This window comes from Pan troglodytes, chromosome 5, assembly GCF_028858775.2.
Source record: "Pan troglodytes isolate AG18354 chromosome 5, NHGRI_mPanTro3-v2.0_pri, whole genome shotgun sequence".
In the NCBI taxonomy this organism is placed as follows: Eukaryota; Metazoa; Chordata; class Mammalia; order Primates; family Hominidae; genus Pan; species Pan troglodytes.
Window position 1 is genome coordinate 19,234,883 of NC_072403.2, and position 13,328 is coordinate 19,248,210.

At 48.6% G+C, this 13,328-nt stretch overlaps 1 protein-coding gene across 13 annotated transcripts in view; it reads left to right on the forward strand.

Moving 5' to 3' along the window:
* The window catches only part of PHACTR1 (phosphatase and actin regulator 1), a 574,604-nt gene extending 567,039 nt beyond the window's left edge, over positions 1-7,565 (forward strand). For all 13 annotated transcript variants that reach the window (XM_009450525.5, XM_009450527.5, XM_009450524.5 and 10 more), the window contains 3 exons: positions 673-813; positions 3,348-3,424; positions 4,266-7,565. In XM_009450525.5, coding sequence (XP_009448800.1) covers positions 673-813; positions 3,348-3,424; positions 4,266-4,281 — 234 coding nt within the window. In that variant the 3' untranslated portion in view covers positions 4,282-7,565. The remainder of the gene's footprint in view (positions 1-672; positions 814-3,347; positions 3,425-4,265) is intronic.
* Positions 7,566-13,328: the final 5,763 nt, after the last annotated feature.

Consider the following 13,328-nt stretch of genomic DNA (forward strand, 5'->3'; position numbering starts at 1 on the left):
ATCCAAAATAAGACAGAATCATTGTAGAATGTCCCCGTCACCTGGTGGGAGTAGGACAGATAAGAAGAAATCCACAACAGGCGCCCACAGCCAAACAGAAAGACAAGCTTCTAGTAATGACTGGGACTCAGCAATGTTATGAAGATAGAGACTGTTTACTATCGATTTGTATAGGTGTAAAAACAGTACTGTGAATATGCTTTGAAGTCCTAATCTTTATATATTCTATACTGAACTATACACAGATAAAATGATATGATGCCTGTGATTTGTTTCAAAGCAATCTACATGTGGATGTAGTCAAGAGTTGATTATTGTTGAAGTTGGTGATAATACACCAAATTCATTATATTAGTCTCCTTCCTTGTTTTGAAAATTTACATAATAAAAGATTTTTTTTAAGTTTAAAAAAAAAAGATAGAGCTTGGCCTAGAGGGTATGTAAGGGATAACAAAGCTCTCTCTTAGGACCTAGAAAGGTCCCAGTCCCAAGAGTCAGGAGACTTGGGTCCCCCCACCCTGGCCCTCCCCCTGCCCCTGCCCCTCACTCACTATGCGATGCATCCATCGCCTCACTGAGCCTTATTTTCCACACCTGCAAGTTCACAGACAGGACCAAGTGCCATGGTCAACCCTTCTGGCTGACTGGGTCCATCTCTCTCCCTCCCTGCAGCTCAGTCAAAGGCCCACGGTGGAAGAGCTTCGGGAAAGAAAGATCCTCATCCGCTTCAGTGACTACGTGGAGGTGGCTGACGCTCAGGACTATGACCGCAGGGCAGATAAGCCGTGGACCCGCCTCACCGCTGCAGACAAAGTAAGCAGAGGGGAGTGCTGGAGAGTGGGAGGCAGGACCGTCTGCTGGGTGTCTCGCTGGGCTCACCACTGGGGAGCGTGTAGGGAGACCTGCAGCCAGGCCTCAGCGGCAGTCCCCATAATGGAGTGTTGGGACCCCAACACCTTTCCCCAGGGGCCACAGATAATCTGCGGAAAGGCTGCTGAATCGGAGAAAACACAAGGCACATAATACTGTGCCCATTTTACAGGAGGAGGAGCAGCAGCCTGGGAGGCTGTGCCCAGAGAAAGAGAATAGCACTGGATAGGCGTAGACAGGTGAAGGCAAGAGGCTCCAGGCTCATCACAGACCTTCCGTATAGGGGATGGTGCTGCCGGCATCCAACGAGGGATTCACCAAACCAAAAGAGAAGACAAAGTAGACGCATAACCTCAGGAGGGAAATAGGGCACAAATCAAAGAGACGTCGCAAAACATATCTCACTGCACTAGCCCCTCGCCGATTTAGAAAACAAAAAGAATAATCTGAGGTTCAGTTTGTTTTTTAGGAAAAGCAGTGATGCCAATGAGAAATCATTTTCTCTGTCCACCAGACAAGGTATCAGAATGAACCTCTGTTTGGTAATCCTCTCTGATTCTAGTCTGGTCACCATGAGGAGCTGGAGGGTTAAGGGCCTTTTTAAAAATGTAGTCTGTGCGCCAGGCACAGTGGCTCATGCCTGTAATCCCAGCACTTTGGGAGGCCGAGGCGGGTAGATCACTTGAGGTCAGGAGTTCAAGACCAGCCTGACCAACATGATGAAACCCCATCTCTACTAAAAATACAAAATTAGCCGGGCGTGATGGCACACACCTGTAATCCCAGCTGCTCGGGAGGCTGAGGCAGGAGAATTGCTTGAACCCAGGAGGTGGAGGTTGCAGTGATCCAAGGTCACACCATTGAATTCCAGTGTGGATGACAACAGTGAAACTCCGTCTCAAAATATATATATATATATATATATATACTGGAATAATGATTCTGCCCAATGTGTAGGTAACGATAGAAACTATGGAGTGTGTCAGGGGCCTTCTGCTCAACAGTCCTGCCTTCACTGTCCATTTCAGGGACCCAGGGTTTTCTTATATGATACAGCAGGAAGTCATTTATGGCCCAGGCTGGCTACATTATCACCAACCCTGGATCCAGGAGGTGCAGGAAACATGTATGCAGGCACGTTGCTGCACTTGGCTGGGACGGAAGCAGCAAGAGGCAGATAGACTTCCAGAGACGACCTCGCCTGTGGCAGGTCAACCCACAGACACAACGTGTGGAAGACTGTGCCCTCCTCTGTAAACACAGCATTCACATCTTCTCTGCAAGGGAATTTGTGGGAGCAACCCAGGAACTGGCACTGCCATGCCCCTGACAGACAAACCCAGCTCCCCAGGAGTGTGTCATCTAAATACGAAGAGGAAGGGGCTTTCACTCTTGTCCTCTCCTGTCCACACTCTCTCTGCGGTATGCTTGCAAGGATAAGGATATTAGCAAGTGTGCAAGGAAACCACAGACATCTCTACTTGCACCCTCATAGAGTTCTGAGTAGCTCTTAGGCCAAAAACATATCCAGTTTCTCAATGGCTGTTGGGGACAGAAGACAGGAAGCACGGGGTGACCCCTGCCCCCACCCCCAAAGCTGCTACCCAGGCACTTAAACCTAAGCCAGCCTTCTTTTCCTGGGGAGGGCCATTCTGATCCTACAGGAAGACTTTTCTCTCCTCAAATTCCTGGGGCCTTGATATTCCCATCAAAGCAAGTATCGGCCATAGACAGAGCTATGCAAGAAGGCACACGTTTGCAATTTCCACCCTTGAGGAAGGAGTGAGGTTGTCTCCGGCCCCAGCTGCCTTCTTTACCAGCCCCTCCTCCTCCCCTGCTCTCTCATGGCCTCTCTTTGCTGTCTGATTCCAGGCCCTGCGTCCTCAGTGGCAGTATTATAAGGATGGGGTGATTCGGGATCATCTCAGAACATGTGAGGTTATTCAAAATGTATCTCACATGGTGAAATACATCACTGAAGAGTCAGGGAAGTTGTAAAAGAGCAAAAGCAAACTGTTGGTAGGGAGCTGGCCATCACCTGTCCCCCTAATTTGGTTGGAGAATTTGATCCACGCCTTCTGGAAGTCTCCACCTCGAGGCATCACTGTGCCTGTGCTGAGCTTTGTTTATTTATGGAAGATGAGAGGTTGACATTGAATGTGTTCTTGGGCCCCCAGGAGTGTGGGGTAGGTGTACACCACCACTGATGCCTCAATGCCACAGCTCTATGAAAAGAGGAAGAAAAACACACTTTGGGCAATAGCCTGTCATCATTTGCAACTTAGATTTAGGGAAGGAGGGGAATCTTTGTTTTAAAGGACATCTCAGGTGATTTTTCTTCCTCCCAATGGAAGAATCCATCTTAAACTTGTTTGTCTTTGTTGAAGAAGAAAAATATGTTGTTAGGAATGAACTGAAAGGGGAGTTTTTTTCTGTCTCTCTCCCATTGCACATTGATGGGCTTCTGTTGATTCCAGGCTGCCATCCGAAAGGAGCTCAACGAATTCAAAAGCACTGAGATGGAAGTTCATGAATTGAGTAGACACTTAACAAGGTTAGTATTAAGGGGTTTTTTTTTTCCTTCTTTTCCCTCAAGTTGCAATATTTATCTCCAAATGAAGCTCTCCCACTTGTGGGACATGAGTGGGTTGGAGGGTGCCATGAGAGGGAAGATAGTAGGAAGGTAGGCATGTGGTTCCACTTTAGGTTACTGAAACGAGGAAGTGGAACACAGATGGCCCGGGCTAAAACCAACTTTCTGCAAAGTCTGAGTTTCACTCATTTAAACTAAAGGTCTGATAAGCACCAGACTACCAACGACCCCAAGGTGGGTTTTTGTGAAAACTTAAGTCAAGGAGAAAAGATTGTTGCCAATTTGCAACCAGTCAGCAGAGGCCAAACCTGAACAAAATACCACATCCACACGGGACTTCCAAAGTGAACCACTTCTGTTATTCCCTGACATTCTCCCTGACAGTCCAGCATCATGATGATATTTGGGAAAACCGAGGCATGGAGTGATTAAGAGGATTATATAAGGTTGCATTGCTAGTTAGCAACAGAGCCATTGATTTAATTCTGACTTTCTTTTGGGGGGAACATTTAGAGAAATAGGATATAGCAAGTATTTAGTCTAGAGACTCAGAGACACAGATTGGGTTCTGCACCTTGCTGCTGGATCCAGGCTGATGGCAGGAAGTGGAGGCCACCAGGGCTGCCCCAGATGAAACTTTCAAAGCCAGGTGTGTGTTCAGTGGTACTCCTGTGGGGATGACGGTGGGAAGCTCGCACCTCCCTCTCACGGTCAAGAACCTCCCTGAAGATGGGAGATTGGACTGTTGAATCCTGCACCTTTGGCAGCCCCTTGGTCTTGATGTAATTATTTGTTTCCTTAGGTTTCACCGACCTTAACAGTCGAATTCCTCTTGAGTGCTATGCTGTCTTCAAAACATAAATTTATAAGAACCATAAGTGCTGGTATTTATTCACTTCCCCATTACGATGTAAATCTTCTGAACTGCCTTTTTTTTAAAAAGAAGAAAAATCAAGGAAACACAATCAGGATTTTATGTGTGAAAACGCAAAAGTGATGGCTCGGCGGTCCGAGCTGCTGGTCCCACTTCTGACACCAAAATGCATCCCAACCCCCGGCAGTGCCAAGGGCACCAGCAGGGCCCTGACTGAAGACTGTCTGGCAGGTGGAACGGTCCTTGTCCTCTCCAGCCAGGCCCAGCAGGCACTACCTTCATGAAGTCTCCAGCAAACCTCTTCCTCACAAGTGTCTGTCATCTGAGTCCAAAGAAAGCTGAAGGGGTGGGTTTGTTTTGGGGGGTACTGTGCAAAGCTAATGATCCGGTTGGACTTCTACACTTGGCCAAATGTACTGGCTCCAGACATGACATTTGGTTTGGGGGCCCTTTGAAGTTGATGCCAAGAAGGAGGGAACACTTCTCAGTTGCCCCTGGCTTTTCCCTCCTTTCAGCCACCATCCACACAATGAACAAAAGGGAAGGGCCCATTTCTGGGGGAGTCTGGCTGCCTCTTGGCTACGAAGGCTGGCACTGAGCACCCATCCTGCTCCCTCTGCCTGAGCTGAGCTGCCTTTCAGGAAGCTCTGGTTTAGAAGGGGAAAGATGTCATATGCTCAGTTCAAATAATCAACCCAACTGTGTCCAGAGTGTCCAGTGTCATGAGTGACCCACGCACACACACAGCCATTGCTAAGGTACTCCTGTGCTGTTTATGAGTCTGAGTGGGAGGACCCTATTGAATCCTGTGGGGTCAGAAACTGCTTGGCTGACATTTATTTTCTCTGTGCGCCTCGAAGCTGATGATTATATGGCTTGGGAGTTCTTAGCTTCTGTGTATAGGACCAGTGCATGCAGGCCAGAAACCACTCCTGTAGGACTGGCTTTCCAGCCACTGAGGGACTTGGAACCACTCCATGGCCTTCTTTTTTTTTGCACTGAAGAGTTTCTGTGAAGGAGCCCCAGAGTTGGGCATGTGCCAGAATCAGGCCAACACCAGCCACACCTGTCCACAGTGCCCCTTCCTGCTCCAGTTGATCCAGAGAGCTCCTCCCTCTACCCTCATGATGCCAGGGAGCGTGATTGTGGGTGTGTCTCTGACTGGGACACCCAGGATAGGGTGTGCAATGAGGCCAGGACCCTCCTAAACCCTAACAGCATCCTAACGAGGCCCATTGCAGCTTTCGTTTTCCTTCATAACAGAGCTCGCAGGCCCTCAGTTGCAGAGCTCTCTCACCTTCTGGAGTGACTCCATCGTTACTCCAGTCTTTCTAGGTGGTGGAACACTCCACCACACATGCCATTTAGAAAGATGCCAGCTTGGCCTTTCCAAAAAGTTAACCAGTCTCCCCACCACAAACCCTGTGGGAGCAGGTTACTCTTAGGATGCACACCTGTCAACGAGGCCATTGCATTTTTTTGCAGGCATGAACGGCTCCCATCTAGGCACTAACCCAGGAGCCGAACAACTGCTGGGGAGAGTTCAGGGCAGCTCTTTGGGCGGTGCCTCCAGCTGCAGCTTTGCCTTGCCACCTGGAGCCAGCACGCCTCTGCCCGACCCAAGGAGGATGCCATCACTAGATCCTATTTTTTTTTTTTTTAACTCTTGAATCTGAATAGTTCCTGCCGTGGGGAGAGGTATTGTTCAGGGAAAATGTGATCGGGATTTTAGTGTGGCTGTAAACACAGTCTTCCCGAAAGGCTTACTGACGTTTGAATGTGCAAATGGTATGACGAAAGATGTAGGGCTCTTTCGTTGAACTTCTCTACGGCGGGCGGGCGGGCACGTGTTCCAGGTGGACTTGCCTGCCGGCCAGGCTTTGAGTCTGAACTTCCTCTAACTGCAGCTGGGCTCCTGGCACACGCGGTGCCCTGGCATGATGGTCCTCCCTGGCCAGGAGCGAGTCCTAAGGAAATTCATTCCATTGACCGGACTCCTCCCATGATAGGCCCATGGCTTCTCTGCTGGCCTTAGTTCTTGGCCCTTCAGATTCCCTAGGCATATAAGGCCCAAGCGGATCTCCCTGCAGCCAGCCAGCAGACAGCCCAGGGTTTCCGCCCAAAGTGCCCTCATGTTGCAGTCCACTTTGTGCATGGAAGATATTGAACACAATTTCCACTGCTCTTCCTGCAGGGCCTCCTTTCCAGCAGTCACTTGCTCAGACTGAGGGGTGCACCTCCCCTGCCATTGACAGGTCCTGCGCCTTCAGGATGGGCTATTTCAAGCCCGTTTTAAGTGGCTCTTACACAGGCTCAGCAACCTCTGTGGCCTGGAGGATGGGCCTTCTGCTGTCTCTTTCCTTTCTTAAAACCTTAAGGTCTTTCTAGAGACCTATTCAATTTTCTTTCTTTTTTTTTTTTTTTTCACTACAATGTCATGACAACTGCAGCAATTTGTGTTACTTTCCAAGATGACAATTTGACATTAATTAAGGGAAAAAAAATAAAAAGGTGAGCTAGATGACTTAAAATGCATCTCTTTTTTGAAAAAGCTGCAGTTGGCAAGTCACAGTTTATTTTATGTGTGTAAATTCCCAGTTGAGCATTTTTTCATTTGGATTAGCGTGAGAGGAAAAATGTGAAATGTCTCAAATCAAATGCTTCCTTCTAAAGATTAGACATTGCCCGACCCTGCCCCCGCCCCCAATCAGTGACAGAAGAGACCGCCATCAGCCAACTAGCTTTTTTTAAATGGCTGATATATTCATCTCCAAAGGCCCTCAAAGCCCTGTAAAACTTTTAAAACTTTAGCCTTTATGTCAGATTAGAGAAACCAAACAACGTGACGGTACATGTGATGAAAAGCTCTGAGTTTATTTTTCTCCCGCTTATGAACATGTATTTTTATTTGCCGAATGAAAATCGTGGTGTGTTGCTTCGATGAATGGAATTTCAGGCTCTCCCTGTGCACAGCCGGTGGGCAAAGGTCACCTTAAATGACTTTTTCTCCCTATCTGTCTGTTAATCCCCAGACCGGTTGCATTTTCCAGTTGCTTCCTGGGTGTCTGTACATAGTTTGTCTTTGTATAGGAGTGAGTGTGGTGACCGTCAATCCCCTAATCTCCCGGGTTCTAATTTAACAGATGATGGCTGTATGAGGAAAACGATGTAAATAGAGAATACAAATTAAACTGGATCTCTGTGGCCTAGGTTTTGTACATACAGAAACTGCATGGTATTTAAATTATTGTTTGTCTCTGATGATGTATGCAGTTTCTTTAAAAACAAACCAAAAAAAAGTTAAAAAAAAAAAAAAATTCTTGACTCTTGTGTGTTTTGTTATCAACCAGCAGCAGAAACCACCAAAAATGCTTTGACTGGGAAAGGGAGGTTGCAGGAATGGGAGAGGTCAGCTCATCTGCAAAATACATAGTGAGAGTGAGTGGACATACGGGACAACCACATGTCTCTGGTATTATTGGGGGAAGGAAGTATTGTATTGTAGCACATACATTAACTTTCCAGAAGACTTCTTTTGTGTACTAGGATTTTTTTCCTCAACTTTTTTTTTTTTTGAGACTGAGTCTTGCTCCGTCGCCAGGCTGGAGTGCAGTGGCGCGATCCTGGCTCACTGCAACCTCCGCCTCCTGGGTTCAAGAGATTCTCCTGCCTCAGCCTCCCAAGTAGCTGGTATTACAGGCACGCGCCACCATGCCTGGCTAACTTTTGTATTTTTAGTAGAGATGGGGTTTCACCATGTTTGCCAGGATGGTCTTGATCTTGACCTCATTATCCGCCCGCCTCAGCCTCCCAAAGTGCTGGGATCACAGGCGTGAGCCACTGCGTCTGGCCTTCCTCAACATTTTTATAAGAATATCTAAAATGTCAACTGTCCTTTTAACGATCTGGGAAGGCTGGAGATCTTGGCTCACTGCAACCTCCGCCTCCCTGTTCAAGTGATTCTCCTGCCTCAGCCTCCCGGGTAGCTGTGACTAGAGGCGTGCACCACCACACCTGGCTATTTTTTTTTTTTTTTTTTGCATTTTTATTTTATTTTTAGTAGAAACAGGGTTTCACCATGTTGGCCAGGCTGGTCTCAAACTCCTGGCCTCAGGTGATCCACCCTCCTCAGCCTCCCAAAGTGCTAAGATTACAGGTGTGAGCCACCGTGCCTGGCCTCTATCTCCATTCTTGAGAAGCCTGAGTATTTGATCTATAAAGCAAAGAACTGCATTGCATAACCTTCTGGTTACTAACTTGTCTTTGAAGGCTTTCAGCGGAAGCAGAGGGGCTGCATTTTAGGTGGGGGACGTTGCTGGGTAGCATATCCTTGGTCCAGCAGTGTAGAAAGGCTGTTCTGGTAAAGGGCAACCTCGTGCCGTGCTGCTCAAACCACCTTGCCTAGGAATCACCTGGGGGTCTTGTTAACATGCAAGTACTGAGTCAGTAGGTCTGAACGGGGCCTGGGAGTCTGCATTTCTAATAAGCTCTCAGGACCTGCTGATGCTGCTGGTCCAGGAATCCCACTTCTGAGTCTCAAAGGCTAGGAGAAGAATCCCCAAAGGGAGCCACCTTCTCCTTTGCCTGAGATCTCTGAGTGCCCCCATGTACTGCTCATATCTTTGCTGGGAAGCAGCAGTGAAGCCCTCCTGGATGTTCAGGTCCTGCAGTATTTGCATCAGAGTATCTGTGCCCAGAGCTCTCACCTGTGCAGCCAGGGGGCCCCTGGAGCAGCAGTGGCTATGACAGAAGGGGCAAGTAGTTTACAAAAAGGTTTTCATATTTCAAAAATCCATCAGTTTCTCTTCTCTTTCTTTCTGTCCTTGCAGAGCCTTTTTTTTTTTTTTTTTTTTTTTTTTGAGACACAGTCTTGCTCTGTCTCCTAGGCTAGAGTGCCGTGGAATGATCTCAGCTCACTGCAACCTCTGCCTCCTGGGTTCAAGCGATTCTCCTGCCTCAGCCTCTTGAGCAGCTGAGATTACAGGTGCCCACCACCACGCCTGGCTAATTTTTGTATTTTAGTAGAGAGAGGGTTTCACCATGTTGGTCAGGCCGGTCTTGAACTCCTGACCTCGTGATCTGCCCGCCTCGGTCTCCCAATGTGCTAGGATTACAGGCGTGAGCCACTGCGCCCGGCCACTCTCTGACTTTTGATAAATTAATCTGAGAACTTGATTGCAAGTTTTAGGGCAGTGAAAGGACAAGAAAGAAACAGCTTTGATAAAACTCCTAGCAGACTGCCTGGCAAGAGGGAAGGAAACTGGCCATAATCCTGCTACGGAGGGAGCCCTTTCCCAAAGAAACAAAGGTTGTGGCTACACATTCTCTCTCTGCAGGAAGGGGCAGCCTGGTGTGTCTATCGCATCTGTTTATCTGGGCCTCAATTTCCTCATATGGAAAACAGAGACAGTGAATTAGATGTTCCTAATATTCTTTGGAGCATCAACTTGTCCATGATTTGGGAATACTGGCATTTTTAAAACATTCAACTTAGTCATTAAGAAAGAGTTAACTTTAAAGCAAGTCCGGCTGAGGCCTGTCTCTCTAACAGTTTAGATTCCTCTCCTTCAGGTCACCACAAATCTGCCATCTGTCCCTGCAGTCCCTCCCTGCCATGCACTGCCCTCCTGGAGAGCTGGGTGGCCCTGGGACCTACCCTCCCAAGTGCCTTCATGGGGCCTCATCCCGAAGCCGCCATCAATCAGGTTATCTGACATCCTTCTGCCTCTCCCTGCCCTTGGGCAAAACACCCTGGAGTGCTCTTGGGTCTTGATGGGTGATGTCTACGACACAATGCTTTGTCCCCTACAGCATCGCAGGTTTGAGGGTGCTCTGCGGATGTAGCTACTTAACCTGTTAAGCCAAAGGACACGTTTGACTCGTTTGACTCGTTTGACTCGGGAAACACTCCCTGGCTCACTCTCCACAGGTCCTAAGTGATCTCCTCCACGGGTGTGGCTTCAGATGACTCCCTGTCTATGGCTGTAGCTCAGATCTGTCCCAAGCCCCTGGCCCAGGTTTTCTAAAAAGCAGCAGGGTATCGTAGAGTGTCCTGCAACTTGGATGGAGCTAGAGGCCATTATTCTAAGTGAAGCAACACAGGAGTGGAAAACCAAGTATCGTGTGTTCTCACTCGTAAGTGGGAGCTAAGCTATGAGGACACAAAGGCCTAAAAATGAGATAATGGACTTTGGGGACTCAGAAGGGGGAGGGTGGGAGGAGGGTAGGAATGAAAAATTACACATTAGGTACAATGTACACTACTCAGGTGATGGGAGCACTAACATCTCAGAATAAACTACTATATACTTTATCCATGTAACAAAAAGTCACTTGTGAGGCCAGACACAGTGGCTCACACCTGTAATCCCAACACTTTGGGAGGCCAAGGCAGGTGGCTCACCTGAGGTCAGGAGTTCGAGACCAGCTTCGCCAACATGGTGAAACCCCATCTCTACTAAAAATACAAAAAATTAGCTGTGTGTGGTGGTGGGTGCCTGTAATCCCAGCTACTTGGGAGGCTGAGGCAGGAGAATCACTTGAACCCGGGAGGGAGAGGTTACAGTGAGCTGAGATCGTGCCATTGCACTCCAGCCTGGGCAATAAGAGCGAAACTCTGTCTCCAAAAAATAATAAAAAGCCACTTGTACCCCAAAAGCTACTGAAACATAAATAAATATAAAATAAAATACAGATATACTAATTTTTGAAAAAGGTTCTCCCACCTGGATGACGGCAGCCATGATCTTTCTGCCTGTCGCCTCAGCATCCAGTCCTGCCATGAGAGTCATGTCTCCAAACTCAGATGGGCTCACCCCACCCTCCCTCTTGGTACCTGCCTCCACTGTCTTACCCATCAAGCCCCACTCTGCAGTGTGGCATCCGTAGTGACAGTGTGGCCCTTGCTCACTTCCGCCAGCCTCACCTCCTGTCCCCTGCTACATCACTCTGCTCAGGCTTCCCGAGCAGACCCTTCTGGTGTGTGTGATCTGGGAGTCCTGTGAGGGATGCTATTGATGTGGCCATGTTGTGGTGACCACCTCAGGGACAATCGGGGTTTAACAAGGGCCCTCGGGCACTGAGCAACTAAGCTTTCCTGAAAGGAGTCCAAGAGAGGTCTCATGTAGGCAACCTTGGAACTCAATGAGAAGCATACAAAGAAAAAAAAAGTATGAACAAATAGCTGTCTCTTCTGACACCTGGCAGGTGGTGGCCCTGATTTCTAACTCTGGCTACCTGGTCACTTAATCCCTACCAACAGCACCACTAACAGCTCCCACACAGTAAACACTCACCGTACCCCAGGCACTCTGTTAGGCCATCTTCATGCACCATTTTCCTTAACCCTTACGACACCTTGGTCACCGATGAGGAAACTTAGGTCCCCAAACAACAACGTGGGCAAAGTCACACAGATGGTAAGTGGCGGAGGGGCTTCCAAACCCAGGTCTTCCTGACTCTAAGGCAATGCCCTTAACCTCCCTGCTACGCCGACATGTCGTGGCTTTCCCTCTACCTTCTTGAGTTCACACTTCCTCAGCATCCATCCAGTTATCCCATTTGCCTGTCTTGAGTGATTACATAGTTTTCTGACACTGAGGATCACAGACGGAAAGATCATGGACTGCCTCCAAGCCCCGGCTTCCAGCTCCTCCCTCTCACCTCTCATGCACAACTTTGTCTGTGGTTAAGCTGAGTCTCCCGCTTCTCCACTCCGTGGGGACCTCCCACAAGCATTTGACAGTCAGCCAACATTTATGCCTTCCTGCAAGGGAAGCAGAAGTCACGAATGAGGCACTTGTACAGTGTGGGTCCTACCTAGAGCTGTTGCAAAGGCAGGAAGAGAAGGGCATGCTACCTAATGAGAGAGAAGAACACCAGACACTTCATCGTGTGTGAGCGTCCAGTCCCTTACCTAGAGGCTATTTTCTGGGGGGAAAAAGGGTTCTGCTCCTAATCAAATAATGCTCTCCACATTTCATAATAGGGAGCCATGATCATCCACTATTTCCATGGGCAACACTGCAGAGGAAGGCAAAGGGCTCTCATTAATTAAACTAATGAATTCATCTGCAGGAGACAGGAAGAGTAAACCACGGAAACAGAATTGACTAATTCTTCTTCCGTTAAGATGCATCTACCCCGAGCCAGAATTCCAGAACTGGTTCCCTTCCCCATCCATGATGAAGACGCTGCGGCTTATGTGGTCACAAAGGCTTGGTGTTTCCTATGTGGAGATACCATTGCTGTTCTACCTTTAATCAACAAAACAAAACAAAACAAAAATGAGAAACAGAAATGGTAGAGGGAGGGAGGAAAATGCTGTCTGTTCCTTAATCACCAATCACCAACCTGGAGTGGTCACTGACACCTTGTCCAGTGTGGCAGGGGGTCCCTGGGGTCCATGGTCCTGGGGTCCATTCAGAGCCCCCACCCAGAAGAGGACAAGCCAGTCTTCAGCTACACAGGTAAAAAAACACTTCACACATGGATTGAACTTCTTATCTCAGACAGTCCTGATCAGGGACGGCATCAGGGTAAAGGCTTTGGTCTCACGCAGCAACCCTGTGGCCAGTCCCCGCAGTGCGGCAGGCCTGCCACTGTGCGACCGAGGCCGTCATGCATGAAGCACATCTGGGGCTTTATGGCTCAACACCTGAGCCTCCTGGAAGGCCTTGGCCGCCTCACTGAAGCCCCAGCGTACTGGCTCTGCAAGGCCCTGGGGTTAAAATAGCAAAAATGCCATCTGGCAAGAGGCTGGCTTTGTTCAGACTGTGTGCTGCGTTGTCGCTGGGGTGGTGGGGACATTTTCCAAGCCACCATTAGAATATGAGCTGTCACCTGGGCGAGCCCCACTCCCCCATGCCCCCAGCCCACTCGTCAGCATCCACGCAATCATGGCAGGAGTCCCTGTGGCAGCTGAGCCACCTTGGGTTTTCCTCAATTCCATCTCACTGACTTGGTGATGACAGCCCCAAAGCAGGCAGGACA